The sequence below is a fragment of the Chelmon rostratus genome, chromosome 3 (genome assembly GCF_017976325.1).
Source record: "Chelmon rostratus isolate fCheRos1 chromosome 3, fCheRos1.pri, whole genome shotgun sequence".
Lineage (NCBI taxonomy): Eukaryota > Metazoa > Chordata > Actinopteri > Chaetodontiformes > Chaetodontidae > Chelmon > Chelmon rostratus.
In genome coordinates, this window is record NC_055660.1 from 3,950,588 (window position 1) to 3,973,089 (window position 22,502).

General features: G+C 42.5%; 1 protein-coding gene across 1 annotated transcript; it reads left to right on the forward strand.

Moving 5' to 3' along the window:
• Positions 1-7,385: 7,385 nt before the first annotated feature.
• Positions 7,386-18,036, forward strand: ednraa (endothelin receptor type Aa). The gene is made up of 8 exons (XM_041933146.1): positions 7,386-7,609; positions 8,523-9,050; positions 10,789-10,916; positions 12,760-12,958; positions 14,209-14,361; positions 14,516-14,649; positions 14,815-14,923; positions 15,943-18,036. The coding sequence occupies exons 2-8, from the start codon at positions 8,568-8,570 to the stop codon at positions 16,078-16,080; spliced, it is 1,344 nt and encodes a 447-aa protein (XP_041789080.1). The 5' UTR covers positions 7,386-7,609; positions 8,523-8,567; the 3' UTR covers positions 16,081-18,036.
• Positions 18,037-22,502: the final 4,466 nt, after the last annotated feature.

The window sequence follows — 22,502 nt, forward strand, 5'->3', positions numbered from 1 at the left end:
GAGCGTTCCACATCTTTCGCAGTCTTTTGACGCTCCTGTCCTAACTTGTTTGAAACGTGTTGCTTCATCAGATTCAGAGTAAGTCGATATTTTCATTTAATTATCACATTCTGTTTTATCATTCTTATACACGTGAGGATGAACAGCAGCAGCAAGGTGTACGTAGTATCATGTCACATAAATTACAGTGTGCTGTGTTTTTTTTTAACGTTTTTGGACAAAAGAGGAGCTGTATGGTGCAGAGCGGTGTTGATTACGCCGTTCTGGTCTTTTCACGGGGTTTGTTAACAATTAAAAACATGTCATATATAGCCAACCTTATATTTTTTAATCTCTAAATGTACCATATGTGTTATGTGAGTAGAAATGAAGTAAAATCTTGTAAATTGCAAAACATTTTCAATGTGCTTCTTTTGCCAACATGTAAGTCCACAAACATGCAGTACAGCTTCCAACTGAGTGTCTGAATGCTCTGACAGGTGCAAGCAATGAGTGTGTGCATGTGTTAAAAATAACCCTAATTGTTATGAATCCTGTGTAACACAAAAATAGAAGTTTAATTGCCTTTGTGTATGGCAGGATCATGGCAGTATTCCTAGCAGTTACTTTTAGCTCATCATTATATGCCACTGGCTGGTTTTAGGTGAAGTATCGCAGTGAACTCCAGCAGTGCCAGTTCTGCTTCACAAGTTGAGTAATGTGGCATTTAATGTTAATCCCATGTAGTGGTGAGGCTCTATCTTTTAAGTTAAAATGTTTGGCACCCGATCGCAACCTTTAGTTTTACACACAAATCCCAGTTCATTAGCTTTTATAAATGTGAAGAAAAAGCATTGCATTCAGTAGTTTCATAAGGCAGTCTAAGAGAGAGGAATACAAATGGGCCTAATGCCCATACATCAAAGCAGAAAAAACACTGCTAGCAATCAAGTGAAATAAGTGGAGGGATTAAGTGTTCTGCAGGGAGGAGGAGGGGGGACGCAGGAGGTTGGTCCAATCAAAATAGCAACTGGATATGATGGTCAGTTAGCAGCAGATTGGGAGGAAAGCGTGCAGATCATTGGCGGACGGGAAGCCTCCTCTCGACAGGCCGCCGTCACATGCTGCACACATGTCAACTTAGCAGCCAGTGATGAGCAAGAAAGGATTTCTTGACTCTCTCAGCCACCTGCAGCTAAAAACTGGTCCGTTTCATCCAACGTTCATGCTTAATCTCCACAATGCTTTCTTTTCTGCCAAGATTCTTTCCTAGAAAGCCGATCTTACCGAGCAGATCAATGCAGTTCTATGGCGAAATGCATTAAAATTGCTGATATCAGATCAGGTAACGAGCTGGAACTGAGGAACATCTGGAAGTTCAACAAGGAAACCCCATCAGTCTCGCTTGACTGGGGTTTGTTATCCTCAGTTTTGGCCACTCGGCCTTCACAGCTGTGTTTACAAGTAGCATGCCACGTTCAAATTGTCCACAGATGTTTTTTTTTTAAACGCAACCTACCTGAAGCAAAAGGCTGCAAAGTGTTGATCACAGCTTCAGTGGCAGTTTATATTTTGGTGAGACTCACAACATCATCACAGCATCTTTACACGCACTCGAGGTTTATACAGGAGATACACACAAATATCCATGTTTAAAAAATACCAGAGCACAAGACGCCCAGAATCTGATTTCCACCCGAAACAGTCTGACGGACGTGGAGTTATAATTATGTCCCAGACGCTTTGAGCGCGCACTCATGGGCTTTCTGATAGGGCAAAGCAAAGTGCGATGGGCTCGGACTCTTGCGGTTATCAGCGCGTTTAGGGTCTGTCTGACAAGAGCCAGATTGTAAGCAGGAATGCGTCCAGGCCGTAAGCGCCATGTCAAAGACCTCACTATCAGCTGGCCTGTCGTCTGAGAGCTCCGTGTTTAGCATGTGAACGAGAGCTGGGTCTGCACAGCACAGCAACAATCTGGAAAATTAATAGCAATTGATCATATTTCCATTAAGGACCACAGAGATGGTTTGGTTTCACTTTAAAGTTATTAATTGATACCACTGCGTAGCTGCTGTGCACCATCACACACTATCATCGCTTTAATGAACATTTTACTTCCCACAGTGTAACTCAATTGTTTCTATGGTCTGAATGCTATCATTAGCCTGGTCGCAATTAATTAAAAGAACACTTTCAGTTTACTCTTTGGGAAACATGCTGGCTCTCTTGTGTGTCAGCTGAGAGACTGGTCCTGGTTGCATGTAGCCTCGCATGGTGCAGCCAGTGAATGCAGCGGGAAACAGCTAGCTTAAACTACAGCCACAGTAGCAACAAATAGCTCTGATAATGCTAATGCAACCACAGTGACGAGTGTATGTTTCCACAAAAGTGATGCACAATACAGAACATGCAACAAGACAGCTCTGAAGACAGAGCTAGGGTAACAGTTTCCCCCAGCTTCCAGTGTTTGTGCTAAGCTAATGGGCTAAACACTGAACACACATAGGTGACACTGATATGTACCTTCTCATATACTTCATTGTAAGGCACCACACAGTTGTGAATATGCTGAGAGTCTGGCAGAATAACAGAAATGAAAAGTTGCTGGGATTATTTTTTAACAATCAATGTATTAAGGAAACATTAACATTAAGTGTTTCTGCAAAACGTTCGCTGTTTTTTCATTGAACCTGAGTTTAACACATACGAAACTCAGATGTGAAATATTGAATAGACTGTGTGTGAAAGCACAGCTGGCCTCTAATTTGAGGGCAGCAGCCTAAATGTGAACATTAATCAAGAGAATGGAAAAGATTTTGAAATGTGACACTCAGCTAACAGAAAACAGCTGGCGATGGTGGACATGGACAGCTCCGGCTATGATTGGAAATAATTGTGACTTGGGTGAGCTGCGCAACGAGCTGTAATCTACACATGTCATGAACTTTTATCGCATCTTAACATTATGTTGGACTTCAGATCCAAGAGCCTCAAGCTACATCAAATTACCAAATTATAGTATTAGGCTACCTTTACACACACACACACACACACTCCTGGACATTGTCGTCTCCTAGCAATAATGTAATTGCTGCCCCAAAGAGACTCCAGAGAGTCTAAATGGCATTGTTTTCCAACAACAGTAGTAGCAAAAATCCTATCTCTCAATTTTTAATTGATTAATTAATTTCTTATATGTGAGCAACCTCCAGGCTCAGTAATTGCCTAACTTTCTTCTTTTGTATATTTCATGCTGTACCACCATTACAGTTAAAAAGAATTAAATAAAGGTCCAGTGTGCATTATTGTAAGGGATCTATTGGCAGAAATGAAATATAATATTCATGATTATGCTCTCTTTAGGGTATAATTACCTGAAAATGAGAATTGCTGTACAAACCAAACACTGACTCCAGACAGCACCTTTCGCGTTTTTAGTGGCCAACATAGGGGAGTGTGAGACAAGGGGTATTGAGTAGAATGCAGTCTGCAACCTCACCACTAGATGGCACTAAATCATGCACACTGGCCCTTTAAAGTTGGCCGTGTTGCTAATGCTGTTTGCTTGCAGCACTCTGCACACGGCGCAGAAAGAGCCTTTCAAACTTTGGCATTTTGCAAAAACAGGCACCATGCTGCTACAAATGTTCCTTGTATTGGGCACGATGATGTTCATTCCCCCACTCGTGCACAGCCTCACCTCCTCCCTGATTGCTGATGCCGGTAAGACTGAGTCATCCCTTGGAAGTGGTGACTTTGGGAATTGAAAGGTTGGAATGCAGCAAGGATTTCACATGTTTGCATGCGAAACAGGTAAAGATGTCAACCTGTTACTCTGCCTTTTCAGGTGGGGAATCGAGTGAAATAACTCACAAAAGACGTCAAATTCACTTCACGTGTCGAACATTGTGCTGCTGATTCCAGTTTACGATCGAAAATCTCTTTTGTCACTTTAAAAAAACTCCATAAGCGCAGCCTCTCCTTCAACTCTGAGGAAGTCTAGCACAGCAATTTGTGCATCGCTAGAAATTGACCTTCTGCTGTAACTCAAGCAAAACTTTCTGTCTCTCTCTAATGAGATGGGAAAGAACAGGAAAAAGCATAACTGCCAACAATTTTGTTGTCATGCCTCATGTTTTATGGCTCATGGTCTTGGAGGAAAACACAGTTCCAAAGGTAATCAGCCGAGAGCTTCAAGTGTCCCGAATTAGCTGTTTGTGCAGACTTATCGCGGTGAAGCTGTACGAAAGATAACCTCCTGTCAGTTACCGTTAACCGTACACCTCCACGTAGCTTAAAGCCGTCGCTGAAGAAAGTTGCAGGAACTTTGCAGCAGCCAGTCTGGTCTCGAGAACACTCTCCGCGGGCTCTTTTCATCAGATATCATCATCACCGCTCTGACAAAGCGTCCCTCCTTCTAATTAAGATCTCTGTTAATATTATATTGATTAATTTCAGATGAAGTCAAGTGCTGGCACTGATCAGGCTACTCTGAACGTTCCTTCATCAGGATTCACATTTTCCCTCTCTCCCATGCTGTAACTTTTTGTTTGTGTGAACCATATGTCCCAAGTTAATAAAGCCAGGCGTTGTGCTGAACCCTCTTCACTCTGTCACTGCTTGTCACTGAAGAATTGGCCTCAAACTTATTCTCCCTCTCCCTCGCTCTCTCCCTGTATCTCTCTCTGTTCTTTCTGTTTTCGCGCAAGTGTCCCAGTTAAGAAATTGCTTACATCCCACTCAGTCTGGGGCTGGATTGAAATTTCCCATAGGGTATGTACCAATATGCAGAGAGCACACTTCGACAGATGCCATCAGAGAACAAGCATATGAATTACCAGGCAGCCTGCCATCTTTGAGTTCAGACAGAATGGCATTAATACCTGATTACGATCCAAACAACAACACAACAACAACATGAAAGCCAAAGCAACTGGGAGCAGGTAAAGGTTTCATCATTTATATATTAATGGATTTACTAACAAAGACTCTACTACCCCCTCAAAAGTTAAAATGTCATAGAGGCTGCCAACAATCAAGGGACTTTGGAAAGAAAAAAAAAATAGGGGTAAGAAATCAGATGCCGTCAGCAAATCACGTTCCAATAAATTAAATATTCGCCACTGCTGACCATAACTAATTCAGAAGCCATGATAAATTCATGACTACAATTAAAGAAAACACGATCCCTTTAATTTTAAATGGCTGTAAATATTGGCATTACCCAATTAAGTCACATTTAACTGTAGGAAAAGTACCTGCGAATGAACCAAAAACACTCAACCTGGATGTTCTGAGAGGAAGCACAAAGTTTTAATTTTAGCTTTTCATCCAGAGTTACAGAATCTGTAAAATTATTTCTATTTTGCACAACGTTTCAAAGTCTTGAACTCTTATTGAAGCATTATGGCAAGAAAGCAAAATAATTCCTTCTGGTTCATGTAATTATGATTATATGGTTCAAGCTCTATGTTGCCTACGATGAGAAGTAATTTGTTTTTGTAAAACATGGCTCAGAGGGGAAAAAGATTCAAGATTCAAGATTTTTTTCAAGATTTCTTTGAATCTTGAAAAAATAAATGAAATGTCAGAAATGTGAAAAAAAATGTCCTCACCTGTCTGACCTTGAGCAAGTCGCCTGTGTGTTAAACCCTAACCAACCTCCCATAACAACCTGTGATATGGATCAGTTTTCTGACGGTCATATTTACAATTGATGCAGTCCTGATGGCGGGGCAGCGCGAGAAAGTGCTCACACTGCATGTTCATATGTGTTGGAAAGGTTGACAAATTGCATGTTTAGTCATTTAATCCGGATGATTGACCAAAGAAAGACACCTTTTAACAAAAAGCAGAGCATGATGCTTCACATCTGACAGGAACAAACATCTCAGCAGTTAAAGAAACAAAGGACCGCAGAGATGCCTCACAAGATATCCAGCAAGCGCCCTTTGACACTGGTGGTCTCACGGAAACAGCCAATCAGAGTGCGTCTGTATATTTGTGTGTATGTTCTATGTGTGCACGTGCAGGTACGTTCCCATCTCACCCAGATTTCTCTTTCTTTCATCATATAGTGTTTCAGTTTCTGATTTTTGCAACATCTGGTGCGTTAATCTGCTCTGTACGACTTGCTAATGATATCCGTTTGCGATAATTTGACATAGATAGTCAGAATTTGTCCTCATGGAGATCTAGAAATCACTGAACGCGATCTAGAAATGGCGTTTAAGATACTTTTGTAATTTGAAATAAGCTAAAATTTCAGTTTAACTTAGCTGACATTTTGACATAAAAAAAAAAATAAAATCACCTACTGGCTGTCAGTGGACCATGTCTAGTTATTTTCTTGTTTGTTTAATGTACCCAGTGCAGGATTGGACGTTTTTAACAAATACGCCAGCAGCATATGAATTTTTTAATTGAGCGGTTTTCCCCTTTAAGCAGTTGCTGTCTCAGCTCTTTGGTGGTGGGAGAGACAGATTGTGGTGGCTTTGATAGCCCTCTTCCTGCTCTCAGCACACATCATGATAAATGGTCCATTTTGGAATCCATAATGGACACTGATGCAGAAGCACTCCTCTCCCTCCTGACACCGAACGGTCTTCTTCTCCTGTTCAGGCATGCACTCGTCCCACGGAGAGCCCTCTGCTTGGGATGTGTTGTTTGTTTGTTTGTTTTGTTTGTGTTTTTGCGTGCGAGGACACAGATTGAGTGGATTTAAATGGTTTTGACATTTTGTAATTTAGATGTTTGGTAATTGAAGGGAATGCTCATCTGGACTCAGCCTCCATATAATTCACCACACAGCAGCTACCCACATTTTATAGCTAATGTAAGCCTTTATTACAACATCCCATTTGAAGCTCACGTTTAGAAGATAAGAAGGTGGGCTGTGGTTGGGCCACCCACACAGTGGTTAGCCAGTAAAAGTAAAGGCAGGCTGACGGTTGGCTCCCACTTCCCGTCTCAGTTTCTTCCTCCCAAATTAAGGAAATGCAACATCACAACATGGACACCGACTTCCTTGAACCTTCCTCGCTCCCGTCTAATCTCTGCCGCCTCCCGTGCGAGGAAGCAGTTGCGTGTAATGTATACAAGATATAATGTGAGGCAGAGGGGGATTGAAAGAGAAGGTAGGAGGGATTTAAAGAAAGGGGCAGATTGGAAGGGCGGTGGGCTCCCAGATGCCCCTGCCCCTTAGTGTGTGTGTGTGTGTGTGTGTGCCTTGGAGATGACTGTCAGCAGGCGGTGCCTCTGAGAGAGAGAGGAGAGGGGGGTGATGTTTCCAAAGGGGGGCCCAGTCTGTTACCAAAGGGAGGTGGAGATTTACTATCCCACCCAGTCAAAGTGTCTCACTGGTGCTCTGACACACACACACACACACACACACACACACACACACACACAAACACACACTCAGACATACTGCAAACTCTCCACAGGAAACTCTGAGCCATAATGCGAAGGCACCTCAGAGCAGACGGGTGCATCGCTCAAACCAAGTGGGATACGGCGCGGCTTTGATAGTGCGTTAATTACTCATGTGATGTGATACAGATGTCTGGGGGCTTCAGCCGAAAGTTTGCCTGACGGTTTCCAAGGGGGCCAGGCAGACATTTTAGAAGAGGTAGGTGAAAACCAAACGTATTTATTATTTATGGATGGATCAGTTTGCGTGCTGTCACAGATCCCAGCAGTGTCATGCTGATGCTAAACTGTGATGCTACTTGAAGGGCTGGCTGCTAAATAGTTCTTTGTGTACTTGGTGACAGCTGGGACTTTGAGCAGGAAGAACTCAGGGCTATAAGAGTTGCCTGTGCTGTGACATGATGAAAAGGGCTTCACTATCGATCTGACAGCTTGAAACTTTATCCGCGGAGTTTTGTGGAATGAATTACTCTGATTTTGTCCAAAAGTCTGTTGTTTGTTCTGTGAAGATGCAGTAAATGTAAAGATGTCTACAGTATAAAATCACTATAGTAAACTAGGTAAGAAAAAAAAAGGATTCAGAAGGAAATCCAAGGTTTTATCTTCTGATTTTTATCTTTAATCAGCCCTGCAGCTTCTTCCACATTAAAAAAAAAAAGCTCTTTGTTTTGGAGCCACATGTTTAAGCTTTTCTAAATTAGAAACAGAGGGAGAGTGCAAAACTGAGGAAATCATCCAGTTGCAAACCCACGCAAGGCGAAGCCTCGCCGCGTAGCTGCAACATTATTGACACAAAGACATAACCGACAGCTCTTTCTTCCGGGAACGACTGAGAGCAAACGAGATGCCCAATGCGCTCTGCTGATGCCTCATCCATAACCGTCTGACTGTAACCAGTCCTGGCATCTCCCATCTGTGCCCCCCTGGCAAAACCTTTTTGAAGTCTAGAAGAAGTTGTTTAACTTCTTCACAGCCTTTGAAAGGACAGTCATGCTGCTTAACTCTCTCGGAGCTGACGTATAATACTCCACTTTGGTTACACTTTGAATGGAGTTTGCTGTCTGAAAACTAACCAGATTTTCCTCTTGTCGTTTGTTGTCTTTTCTCACCAGCGGTACACTGGGACAGTCTTTCAATCAGCGAAATCAAAGCGCCGAATGTGTTCCATAATGGGCACCCCAGCTGCGCATATGTTGGTGCTAATGGCCTGTATGGCAGCCAGAGGAATGTGCCAGATAAACAGAGCCGAAGCAGAGGAGCACTCTGTCCCAGGCCTCCTCGTCCACTCCACCCTCCAGCCTCCAGGTTTCTACAGCACCGTCGGTCCCAGTATGGGGCCTGGCCTCCACCTGGCGAGCCCAGGTCCACAAGCTGTGGGATATCCAAATGCCAGTGTTGTAAAGAGGCCAGTCCCGCCTCCGATGTGCACTGTAACTACCTCCATCAAGACCTATTTTAAGTACATCAACACCATAATTTCCACTTTAGTGTTTGTGGTCGGTCTGGTCGGCAACGCCACCCTGCTGAGGATCATATACCACCACAAGTGCATGAGGAACGGGCCAAACGCCCTCATTGCCAGTCTGGCTCTGGGGGACCTTATCTACATCATCATTGATATACCCATCAATGTATACAAGGTACATTCCTCCCTCTGTTGGCGCATGTTTAATTCAAGTTTCTCGTTACGTTCAAAGCCAAGCTCCTGAGTGACGGGTCCCTGCGTTGATATGATGAAACGCAGCAACAACGGAGGTGATACGCAGAGATAAAGTGGAATATTACAGACGGGAAGAAGGAGGGGAGGGGGTGTAAGGGAGTGTGCAAATAGACGGGAAAGTGCAATCAGTCGGACGTCGCTATCTTCCTCGTGTGGGCAGATTAGTGATGAGAGGAGCAGGGCTATGGCTGCCTTAGATAAACATGGGAATCAGGCTGTTGTCACACATGCCCGTGGCCTTGTATTGACCTGGGACGTAAGTCACTGACTCTTATCTAGAGGTTTTGTTTTTTTCCCCAAAAAGTGCCAGAGGTGATGAATCACTTTGAGTTTTGAACTCAAATAAATATGAGGGTAAAAAGCAGCAGTGTAAATATGAAGCTGAGTTTTCATGCCTCTCAGCCGGTCGTAATCGTAAAAAGTTTCAGATTATTCTATGTTTATGTTAATAAACACTGATGTAAACAAACCTTAAACAGCATCAGAGCACATTAAAAACCTACATTTAGCAGTCGTGTAATGATAATCAGTGTTTACGAAAGAGCTGCTTATCAGTCTGAGAGCGATCGCTGCTTTCAGTTTTCTGCTTTTGGTTTTCTTTTTTTTTTATTTACTTCCTGACTACATTGTGGCCTTTGAATATGAAGCATTTAATGACGATAGATTATTCTTTGGGCTCCTTTCTTGGCTTGATTCACGCCAGTAAATAGTGTCATGCTTTGTATAATAATCGAGAATGATGGCGAACTGGAGTGATCCGTCAACCTGAGCTTCCCAGTGCATTATGGGAGGCCGTTTCACAAGTGAAAAATGGGAAAGCCACCTGGTTAGAATTAACTTGGGACTTTGAGGGCACGGCGACTTTGTTGTCCGAGCGGCACATGTGCAAAAAAAACCCCCAGAAATCTCAGCGGGGGGAGCAGCTTATGCACAAACAAAGAGAGAGCCACGTCTACAATGTCGAAACCACGTCGAAGCCCCTTGTTCGCTTCCTCAGAGCTGTGACGGAGTTTCCAAAAATAATCAACTACTTATACGCTAAAAACAGTGACGCGGGCCCCTTTCCTCTCTGCAGCCCCTCTGGCAAACCTTAAACGCACAAGGAAACAATAGAGGGCCAGGAAGCACCGTGAAGTTCTTCCTTTAGCTTCAGCTTTGAGAAACTTGTTTAATGTAGGTGATACCGTCCTGAAGGAAAAGCGCCAAGACGGCTGTGATGGAAACAAAGGTCTCAACTCACACGGCCTTGACTTGTCTTCCCAGAGGAAGCAATACCATAAGAGGTTGTGGAAGTGGCTCCGAGGACGGCAGCGTGAGCTATTATTAAAGTTTGGCTGCGGGTTTTGAGAGGTTGCACATTTGCGGAAGACGTGCAAAGTTTGATCAGCTGATGAGCTCCATACTGTCCATGTCAGATTAAACAGGCTGTGACGTGAAGGTGACGCTGGCGGGGCTTTGATGTGCCTCATCCTGCAGGAAAAAATGCCCTGCGTAGATTTTAACGATGGTCAGCATGAATTCGCTCCCTAACGACAAATTATTTATTTTCTACAGCGATTTAATGACAACTTATATTCATGTGCATGTGGTGAGTAAAAAGATGTTCTTGTGATTTACTTCCTGTCTGTGACAGCTGCTGTTTGTGCTGTTTCCTGCAGCTCCTGGCGTCACGCTGGCCCTTTGACGACAGTGCAGTTGGCCTCTGTCTGTGCAAGCTGGTGCCCTTCCTGCAGAAAGCCTCTGTGGGCATCACTGTTCTGAACCTGTGCGCCCTCAGCGTGGACAGGTCAGTGCTTTCACACGCCGCGCTGCTTTCTCAAGTCAAGAGGTCTTTAATATAAATGATTAAGTTAAAACAGAAGTCCTGCTCTGTGTGAACTAAAATACACACAGTTCTTATGCAGCACTTACAGGTTTTGTGCAAACAGCATGCTTATGATGTGGTGCTGATTAAATATGAGCGTTATAGCAGGTTTCAGGGAATTAATGAATCCTCCAAAACTTCTTGCACATCTGTTCCTCATTCTCAAAAAGAAGGTTTTATTTGTGTTTTTATCATTCCATAGAAGCAGATGAGAAGTGGCAGCTCTCTGCCACAGTTACATAACCCTGTGAAACCAGCACCATGTTAGTACACATCCTGAAGCCTGAGAGGGGCGCAGGGAAACGGCCGGGAAAGCTGATACTGTTCCACAAAATTAGAGGAGGCAGTCAAATCATTGGAAAGAACATTAACGCCAGTTTTTATTTAGTTTCAAAGACATATTAATATTTGGATTCGATTCCAGCTTAATGACATGAAGATCTGGTTAGCTGAGTTAATGATCTTTTTCAGGAAAATACTCAGTCGATACCGATTCTCACTGGGACGTTATTTATCTCTCTGCTCCTCTAATCGTTGCCTCCTTTATGAGATGCTCTTTACTTCTTCAGTGGAATTAGCTGGAGTCATTTGTTTCATGTGCAACATTAAGTGTATGATAAACGCACTGTAAACTCTGTGTTTGATGTCAGTATCACAAACTCGATCTTGATGCACGTAACCTGACGAGTGCTTCTTTAGTAGTGCCTTGATAGGAATTCCCTGATGAATAAATGATGATCATGAAGTGCTGGAGCTCGGTGTCATCTCACTTTTTGCACTAGACACAACTCCAGAGATAAGAGGCCTGCCTGCCTGCCCTGAATGGGCTCCAAGGTTCAGCGAGGCAGACATATTTAATGACCTCTATTATGAGGAAAAAAAAGGCTGCAGTGCCGTACAGTCGTGTTGAAGAGCAGATGCTCTCCATTCGTTTCCAGGAAACGTGTATGTCTTTGTGTGTGTGTGTGTGTGTGTGTGTGTGCGTGCGTGTGTGTGTGTGTGTGTGCATGTATCATGAAAGTACTTGAGACTCTTTTGTACCATTTCAATGTTGGAGGAAGAGAAAAAGGTGGATACATTACCACTTAGTAAAATATAAATGCCGCCATGTTGTTCAACAGAGAAATTCAAATGTGTCATGAAAAATATATTGTTTTTGCCATAAAATCTTGATGCAGGATTTTACTAAAACATTTCGACAAGTGGTTTCCATTAATGAAACAAACAAGCAAACAAGTATTCAGTGCATGGGAAACACAAGCCAACAGACAGACCTCTCTGCCAACATGGGCCAGTCTGTTTGGAGGCTTCACAAAAATATAAATATTAGATATTTAAAATAAACAATTGATCATCTCGCCTCGTTAATTCTTAACATTTTGATATTCTTTGCTGACTGAGCGGTTTGTTGTGCTTGGTGTGCTGCCATGCATAAAGAAAATGTTGTTAGCTTTCAGGAGAGACAAAGAAAATGATGACTTCACTGATTTCTGTTTAATGGTGGCGCAGCGACTGAAAGCAACTGAACCGCTGCAGCCACACTTCAATTAATAAATAGGCTTTTTTTCCACGTCACGGTTATTGCATTACATTTTATACCTTCTAATTTAAATTGTATTATTTGTATCCCAGGAGTGCTTAATCATTATCACTGCTGCTGCAGTAGCTCACTATCCTCTAATCCCATTGAATGTAATCTAATCATTTTAATATGTCTTTTCCATCTGTTCTGTCTGGACCGTGACTCTGCGCCTGCCCCTCGCAGGTACAGAGCCGTAGCATCCTGGAGCAGAGTTCAGGGAGTGGGCATCCCTCCGCTGACCGTCATTGAGATCTTGTCTATCTGGATGCTGTCGCTCCTCCTGGCGGTACCGGAGGCCATCGGTTTCGACATGGTCAGCTTCAACTACAGGAACGAAACCTTCCGCACCTGCATGCTTTACCCCAAGAATAGCTTCATGCTGGTACGCCGTCATCCTTCTCTTATCATTAGCGGATAAGAACATTACTGTTAAGTGCTTTCGTGTCCCAGTGTTTTGGCCATGATGTGCCGTGGGGTAGATTGTGTCAAGGTACTCATATGGGAGGGTGGTTGAACTTTCCACTAAAGAGACAAAACATTCCTGGACTAATGAGATAGGAAACCCACCTGCATGAGGACAACTTAAAGTGAAAGTGCATGTTCAGTGGAATACTTCCATCCCTTTAAGAGCGTCTCCTGTTTGTTTGGAGTTAATGAGTGTTTTTAATGGCCAGCTGATGAGCTATTTCTGCTCTAGTGGAATATATTTTTAGAGCAACAGTAAAATCAATCAACAACATTTCCTGCAGCAATAAATGATTTAAAAGATAATTAGAAGACCGACCCACTGATTCCCATCTCCAAGTTCACCTTTCAAGCCAGGTGGTGAGTATTTGGTACTAAAAGGATGTTGAGTGTTGTATCACTTTAAGAAGGAACCTGGTCAACTCACTCTCTCCAAGTGATCGTGGCCTTTTTCACATCCTTAGAGCACATAATTGATTGCAGGCCAAGTGCAATTACCAAGGCTTGAAATCTGGGGCCTCAAGCTGAGCCACATGTGTGCATTTATTCCATATGCTGAGAACTGGAGTAATCTCTCTCAGATATCAGCAATACAATGCTGAGGCCTGAGCAAACAAACCAAACAACTTCATTTCAGAGCACATTTTGTCCTTGAAAAGATTTTCTCACCAAATCTTGTTTTTGTAGGAATGGAGCACGCAAGTTTTGTTTGTTTTTTCTTTTAGATTTTCACTGAAATTGTGCAACAAGGTTTGCATTTTAAGCATTTTAGTTTGAGGATTTGGAAATTGTGGTGTCTTTGAAGAGCATACTTAAAATGTCTTTTAGAACCACAGAGAGCCAGATGGCTCAGAAGTGGTTTGTTTTCAGACATTAGACAGAGCCGACATGTAGCACTCACATGGACTGCAGCGGCACTGGAGAACAGGGGTACTCTGGTGGTGGTTTTAGGTCTTGGTCAGGTTCACTTCACAAAAGCATATAGTGTTGGATATCTCAGACCATACCTGTTCATGCCAGGTGGAGCTAAATATCTCATTAACCTTTAAGGCTCACATTAAGAGCCGTTGCCAAACACTTGAACAACGAGTACTTTGCAGGTTCTGAATTAAAGTTTTTAATATTTAAGTGTAACTTCCTGTTCTACGTGTGCTTGTTTTCCTGCAGTTCTACAGGGATGCAAAGGACTGGTGGCTGTTTGGCTTCTACTTTGTCGTGCCGCTGGCCTGCACAGCCTTCTTCTACACCCTGATGACCTGCGAGATGCTCAGTCACAGGAATGGCAGCCTTCGGATTGCCCTCAGCGAGCACCTCAAGCAGGTTGGACAAGATCTCTACAATCACACTAATATTTGTACTGTGGCTTTTTCATCTGGTGCAACTTTTTAAGGGGGCATGAATCCACGTCGGCTCAGTCGACAGTGTTTATCACATGGTTTTATACGTCTGACCCTCCATCCCACTCTCTCTCCAGAGGAGGGAGGTGGCCAAAGCCGTCTTCTGCCTCGTCCTCATCTTTGCCCTCTGCTGGTTCCCGCTGCACCTCAGCCGGATCCTGAAGCGGACGGTGTACTCCCAGAATGATAGCATGCGCTGTGAGCTGCTCAAGTGAGTTATAACAGCCCTCTTGCACAATTCCAGAAAGGCTGACAGCAACGAGGCTGATTCTGCCAGATGTGTGCTGTTGAAATGCATTCAAAAGGGTGTACATGGCCTCTGTGGTGCTCAATAAAGTAATGATAATCAGCCTCTTCTTCTGTTCTCTATTTTCAGCTTCCTGTTGGTCCTGGACTATCTTAGCATCAACCTTGCAACAATCAACTCCTGCATAAACCCCATTATCCTCTACTTTGTCAGCAAGAAGTTTAAAAACTGCTTCAAGGTATAGCTCTGTCGTACAACAGATATTAATGCATGTAACACACTCGAGCTCTCACTCGTTATCTCTCTCCCACACACAGAAACACACACGCACTTCATATTTAGTCTGGCCAGTAAAGCAAACAGTGAACTCGGGCCTTTGTCCGTGACACAGAGGCTGTGACGGCGATGACATTCCATGAGCAACATGTAAAAGCAGCCCAGTGATTTATGTATTCGCTTTGTATGTCTGAGGTCACACACACTGCGAACGTCTGTCAAACGGTCTGAGCTGGAGATAAACCATGCCTCAAGTTAGCACGTTAGCAGAGGAGCGGGAGGAGGCGGGGGTGCGAGCAAGAGAAGAGCAGCATGTGTGGAAAAACGTTTTACTTGGTTAAAAGTTACTGTGTTAAAGTCCCAGTCTGACATTGTGGGAAATACACTCAGATAATACACTTAAACACAGTTAGACATGTGTGGCATGTTCACACTTTATTTACTGGGGTGGCCCAGGTGGGGGCACTGATTTATGCAGGTGTGGCATGAAGTATGTGCACACACACACACACACACACACACACACACACACACAGAGAGAGAGAGAGAGAGAGAAAGAGGTCAGAATATTATTCATTTACCGTTTATTAATATGCTCATATTTACTGACATTACAGTATCTTACTGTTTCTTACATTCTTGTGTTTCATTTGATCTTACAAAAAGTGCATTTCAATCACAACAAAACTGAGCAGCACCACACGAAACAATATAAAGCTTCCATACTGAATTCTTGAAGTCCTCAAAAAGGAATTGTATCTCTAAATGTCTAAAAGTAAGACCCACACAAAGGAAAACAACGCCCATTCAGAAATACTCATCAGTTCATGGTTTGAAGTTCCCTCGTCTCACTAGGCTCTAGCATAATAGGGTGGCCAATCAGATTTCAGGGTAGGCCAGCACCAAACAGTAGAAATGTATATGTTGAACTACTCCTTTTCATTTTTCTCCCTTTTTGTCTCTCTTCACATGATCTTGTAGTCGTGTCTGTGCTGCTGGTGTTACTCTAGCAGCCAGCTGAGCAGCATCGGGCCCATGAATGGCACCAGCATCCAGTGTAAAAGCCCCGAGCCCAACAACCTCCACACCGACCGCAGCGTCAGGAAATACAGCGACTGATCTCCGGCCGGAGGAATATTTTCACGCCCTTCCATATACCCAGCAGCTTTTAAACCGCAACCATCGCTCAGCCTGACACGTACACATCACAAAGTACTTTTACAGTAAAATGCACACACTCGAGACCACTGAAGCAACATATGAGCCTGGCGGAGATGGATCAGGAACTGGAGCTAAAAGGAGCAAACAATGGATTTGGATTTGGTGTGCAGCGCTCTGAAGTTCCTCTCAGCGGGTGAAACTTCCTAAAACAAACTTCTTGTATTCCCACACCCACGGACAGTGACGCTGAAGCGTGAGAGAAGAAGGGGGAGAGCTGGAGGAGGAGGAGGAGGAGGAGGACTTTAACAGGATGCAGCTGAACAGTGACTATGAATTACTCTCAATCAGTAGCCGAGCGTGCTATTCCTGTAAAGGGCAACACTACTGGGAAGGATGCACAAAGCTACAGGAAGGAGAAAGCAGGCTGCGTGCTGTCAGAGGGAATGATGGGAGATGAGTGTACGCCGTCCCCAGGAGTTCACAACTCACTGACGGTGGAAAACAGGAAAGCACGTTACCGACTCGAGCAACAACTCATTTCCCGTTAAACATGCGGGAGGCTGCACAGTGTATTTTACTCACACTCATTATACGTTGAGCTGCTTTCTGATATAATTAGAAAGAATGTTTTGAAGTTCATTTGCTTCATGTTTGACCGCTTGACAATAACTTTTCTGTAATTCATCGGGATGAGGGGGAAAATAGGACCATTTCTGCTTCAAATATGAAAGATTTCACAACAGAATCACATCCAGTGCCAGGTTTTAGAGCCGATACGGTGTTTTCATAGCATGTGTCAAGCAAACGATAAATATGAAGTAAAGCATTTTACAGGTCTGATATCACCACAGACCAAAGATGGACAGGAACAAGCTTTTTTTCTAAACACTGTGAATTTTACCAAATATAACCAACAATTATTGTGACTTTTATGCTTGTATAACCTATAGAATATATACGTATATATGTATACATGTACATACTTCCCACTTTTATAAAGTGCTATACTGCAGTAACAATAAGTATTTTACTCGGACTACATTACCTGTGTAATGACAGAGGCAAATGAGTTTTTAATGGTGGTTCCAACTGAAGGAATAGTTTGACATTTTGACATTTTCGCTCATGAGAAGACTGATACCACTCTCATGTCTTTATGATTAATATTTAGCCACAGCCAGAGATGATTAGCTTATCTTAAAGACTGAAAACAGCTAATTGTCTTTATCTGAAGGTGACAGAATCCACCTGTCAGCAACTCTGAAACTCACTAATTAACATGTTATATGTTGTTTGTTTAATCCATAAGAAAAACAGATTGTTAAAGTGACAATTTGTGGTTTGTGGTGGTTGCTACAGCCACCAGCTAACAGGCTATGGGAAAACTGGCCAAAATCATAAAATATAGCACATTAATTCTTGACTTTAGAGGTGCTGGCAGGCGGATTTTCTTACCTTTAGACAGAGCCGAGCTAGCTGTGTCCAGTCTTAATGCTATGCTATGCTAACTAGCTGCTGGCTGTTGCTTTATATTTAACAGACACTAGAGAGGTATTGATTCGAGCAAAACTATTCAAACTATTCTTTTTCTGTGGAAATCATATTCAGCTACCAAACGACTACACTTCCTTATGCTATTTGATACCTGAGTGTGTTTGAATGTGTGTAAGCATGTGTGTGTGTGTGTGTGTGTGCTGTGTGCACAATGACTTGCACTTCTTCAGCTGGAGTGTTTTGCACACTTGTGTACAGAAAACAGGCGACGTCTGCACAGTATCATTTTACCACTATTCACAAAGGTGAGTCATAATATTCTGTAAGAAAACGGAAATCATGTGTTTGCTGCCATTGATGTAACACGTTAACGTCACGTTAACGCCGCCGCTTCCACCAATAAATCGATTTCCTTCTTCACTGTAAGAGTCGCGGAGGTTTATTTCGCCATCATGCTAATACTGGTTTCTCTGGGAAGTCAAAGGGGCCCCTTCTGTTTTTCATCTGCGTCTGTGAGAAAGAGGCGTCTGGGAGTGATTTGAAGCACGCTGTGACCTGCTTGGCAGCTGAGGCCCTCAGGGTTGCTAATGTCAGCGGAGAGGATGTGAACAGCTCGGACGGTGGGAATTTGATACATATAACTCACTTCTCATCTGTGTTGCCAAAAGAGGGTCAAGGAAAGCAAAGTTTTACCATCATTTATCCATCGTTTAGTCATGTGTTAGCTTTAATGTGGCAGGATTATGTATACTTTGCTTACTGACAATGTCACGATGGTCATAAATTATATGAATTTGCCGAAAACGGAGCAGCATTAATGCAAGCTGCACTTGATTTAATGCAGCACAAACACATTTGAACTGTTTCTTTACCATAACAAACATTATTTTTGTGTATATCCATTATATAAAGCACTAGTTGCTTTAAGACTGAGTCTGTGGCAGCTTCTTACAATTAAGTGTCGATTTTGCTGTGACCACAAGTCTTATTAACCCGGGATTACGCTCTATGTACCCCTCAAAAAGAGACAATTACCAGAGCCATGCAATCCAATACACAAAGCTGAAAACCGCCCAAAATCAACAGAAGACTGTAGCAGCCGTGGCTTTATCAGACGCTGGCCTGTTATTTGTTTCAGCGGCTTGTGATAAGTCTCAGCCAGGTCATAAACTTTATGAAACTGGTTCATATTCCTCAAGTGAAATCATCTCACGGTCAGGTTCCAGTAAGGCTGAAGAAACAGAGAACTGCTCGGAGCTTTTGTTGCTAAGATGTGACGTTTCACCGGTCAGTGAAGCGCAGAATAAAAACAATGCAAAAAAAAAAAATGTTATTCAGATGAAACATACTGGAGCAAATTCATGCTTTTCTGGGAAGTGAGAGAGAGAAATCGGATGGCGTGAGGGACGGCGAGGGAAAGTGAAACCGAGCTCTGTGGAATTTGGTGGGAAACTTGTTTCCTGCCAGCAGTGGATTGAATAAAGCTCAAAAACAAATAATAAAAGAGCTCGAAGGTCCAAAGGGCTTCTCCATGCAAGGGTCATTCAAATGTGGTTGTTCAAACATTAAATCTGTTCAGCGCTCATCAGTGTTGATGGGATAGCTGCTCTACACGGCATCCTCTATCAGGAAGTAAAAGAAAGCTTGATTTCAACTGAAGCCTTTACTTTCAAATAGATAATTTTGAATATGCGAGAACTCGTGCTTATTTTCTTTCCTCTAGGTGTTTTTTAACATATGCTTTTCAGTCTTTGTTTCAAATGCACCGTAGATATTACAGCTACAAGCTCTTTGCAGAACTGTTTCCTGTTTCAAATTAAAGGATTACATAACAAATAAAACATATTATATTTCCTCTTTTTATCGCTAAAATGCTTACCGCCTGCTCGCAACATGAATGAGTAATTACAGAACCCATTTTAGCTGTTAATGCAGTTAATTGAAGAAATCAGTTGAGTAAATTAAAATGAAATAATTTGCTGCTACAACACAGAGATATCTTACAGTTTTTTCAGTCTAGATTTGGATTCATGGTCTTCGAGGAAGTGAAATGTGTCTCAGATTTCCATCCAACATGCAGTATCAAGCATTCCGCCCACACCAATAAAATGGCTCAGTGTAGTTCAGTGAACTGCAGCTCGTTTGAGTTTACAGTCACATGATAAGCTATCAGAGTTTCTGGAACATTTTAAATATGAGTGAGCTTGATGTTACTGAGGCTGGAATTACCAGCCAGGCAAAGTGGACAACTGACCCCGGACCCCGGCTCTCCAGGTTTGCTCTGTTCTTGCTGGTTTGTGCTAAATTTACTGAAACTTTATTTGGAAATGTGCAGCACAATATTATCTGACTTGATAAGGACCTGCTCTCTGTGAAAAATCAGATTTCAAGACCGTCAGCGTTTCAGTTTTGTGCTTATAGTGTCATTTCCCGCCACTCAGGCTGTGGCTAAAGCAATCTACAATCTTCAATTTACTTTATTATAAGCATGCTGAATAATAAAGTAAATTATTTACAACAAATAAATCGGAAGGAATGCAAACAAATAGGCGGATGGAATCTCTAATATCAATAGTTTAGGGAGTGAATTAGGGGGGTAAGCAGCATGAGTGTTCAGGCCTTCAGGTCCAGACACTGCAGGAAGAGAGCAGCAAACAACCCGAGCAGGACATCACAGTATGTTGCATGCTCCTAAATTGATCATTTGTTTAATCAAATTACCAGACAGCATTGCTAAGTCCCAGGTAGTGTTTCAGCATAGAAAGACTGCACATCATGCACAGAGAGTGGGAGACAGGGGGGCTAGAAAGGGCCCAGCAGCTCCTTTTTGCCCTGGAGCCCTTAACCCAGCAGGTTAATGCGGCCATGAGTGTCACCCAGTGTGACTCAGTGAAGTACTGTACTGCAAGGACGAGGCTGACGGCGTTCTAAATATCCATTATCGTCAAAAAATCCCACAAAAAGACCAAAACCACGTCTCTGACAGGTCACAAATATGCACTCACATTAAAAAAGGCTAAATAATTTGCATTTGGTATTAACATTAGTCAAACAGGAGTCATTAATGTATATGTTGGAGACTATTTTAATGCTCACACTAACATTTTTTATACTCTTATATAATGCATATAACCCTCTACAGTTGTTTTTATTTTCTATCTCTTCATCAATGATTGATTTTATTAGTATCTTTTTATTGTCTATCTGTTCTACTTGTTCCGTTCCTACCTCTCCTTTTCATTCTGCTCTTGTAACAAGAGAATTTGAAAGCATGGGATCAATAATGTCTTATCTAATCTTAAAGTCAAGCTACAGCTCTTGTTTTTTAAACAGCCACTGATCACCCTGTAGGATGCTGAAGAGCTTCTTCGCATCCATTCAGGAACAGATGAACTGAAGCGAACACCCTCAGTGAGCCGGAACATTTCCTGACATGGAGGCCTATGGCAGACGTATTAAGATAAATAAGTAATTGTTGAACAATTGCAGACTTGTGTATTCCTCTGACAAAGGAGGTGCACTTTGGCTGACACATTATATCTCAGGAATCAGACAGTATGTCTCCTCCTTTGTTGTGCATTGATTGTTATTATTCCTCAGACCCATCCATTGTGCCTATCCCTTCTATGTGTTTCCTGCAAGGCGCATAGTACACAAGTTACTTCACCCTATAGTTAAGGCTGTGTTTCAGTGGGACACAACGGACGCCACATCCTTTATGCTAAAATATGTCTTGGGTCTGATCAAACACAGCATATGTTTATCTACCCTGCCCTTACATGGCTGTACCCTGTGTGCCGCTTTGCATGGCAATCCCTCCAAGCTATCCGCCATGGCACTCGCTCGCACGACTTGTGGCAAAGACTATTTCTAATTCATAAAAGCCAAAAGGATCGATTCAAAATTCATGAACAATCTGTCCTGCTACAACCAGTGATTTCTGTGACTGTGGGGCAGTGGAGACATGGTGCAACAGAAAGGAAAGTTCTGCCTCCCCTCATTTCACAGGCAGACACACAGACACAAATATAGTCAAACATGTGCAGATGCACGTGTACACAAGAGCAAAAGGTAGGAAGGTTCCGATGGGTTTGTTTAAATACTTTCTTAATGCAGGATTTAGATCAAACAAAGCATAAAAACCTTAAAAACAGAACAATTACTAATGGAGTTCTGCATTCAGGGGATAAACGCTTTTCTAAAGGAAGTGAACACAGCCAGTAAATCTGACACTTGACCACATTCACAATTTCATGCAAAACATCATTGAATTTAATTAACACAACAATTAGAAAAACAAAATAAATTTACTAATGTACATTATTAAAATCTATTTTTTTATAATGATATAAATGAATGTCACAAATGAAAATCACAACAACAATATCATTTACTAATATACTGAATTGATATGGCCCTTCCTGATTTTGGATATGGTGCAAACCTTTTTGTCTTATTGGCCTTTCTTACTCAAGACATTTAAAAATGTCACAGAAGGAAAAACACAGGTTTAGATAATGAAATGATCGAAGGTTTCAGGGTCCTGGTGTGTGCACGTTGGCTCACAGTCACGCTGATTTGGCTCACTGGGACATTTGAAAAGAACTAAGCCATCATTAATGTTATAAGTAACACTTGTGCCTTTCCTACTATAACCAGTCAAGGTGTCTGCTGTAGAGAAGGTCTGTGTGGATGCAGCTTTACTGACTTCAGACTCATTCTTTAATTGATTGCATTGTACCTCCGCAAATTATACTCATTGTCATATGTGGCTGATAGCATATTACATTTATTGTATGTTTCAACTGGGCAAATGTATATTATACAGATACTGAGTAGGCCCACTGACACAAAGTACATGCTGTGCACACTTTCAGCCCATAACT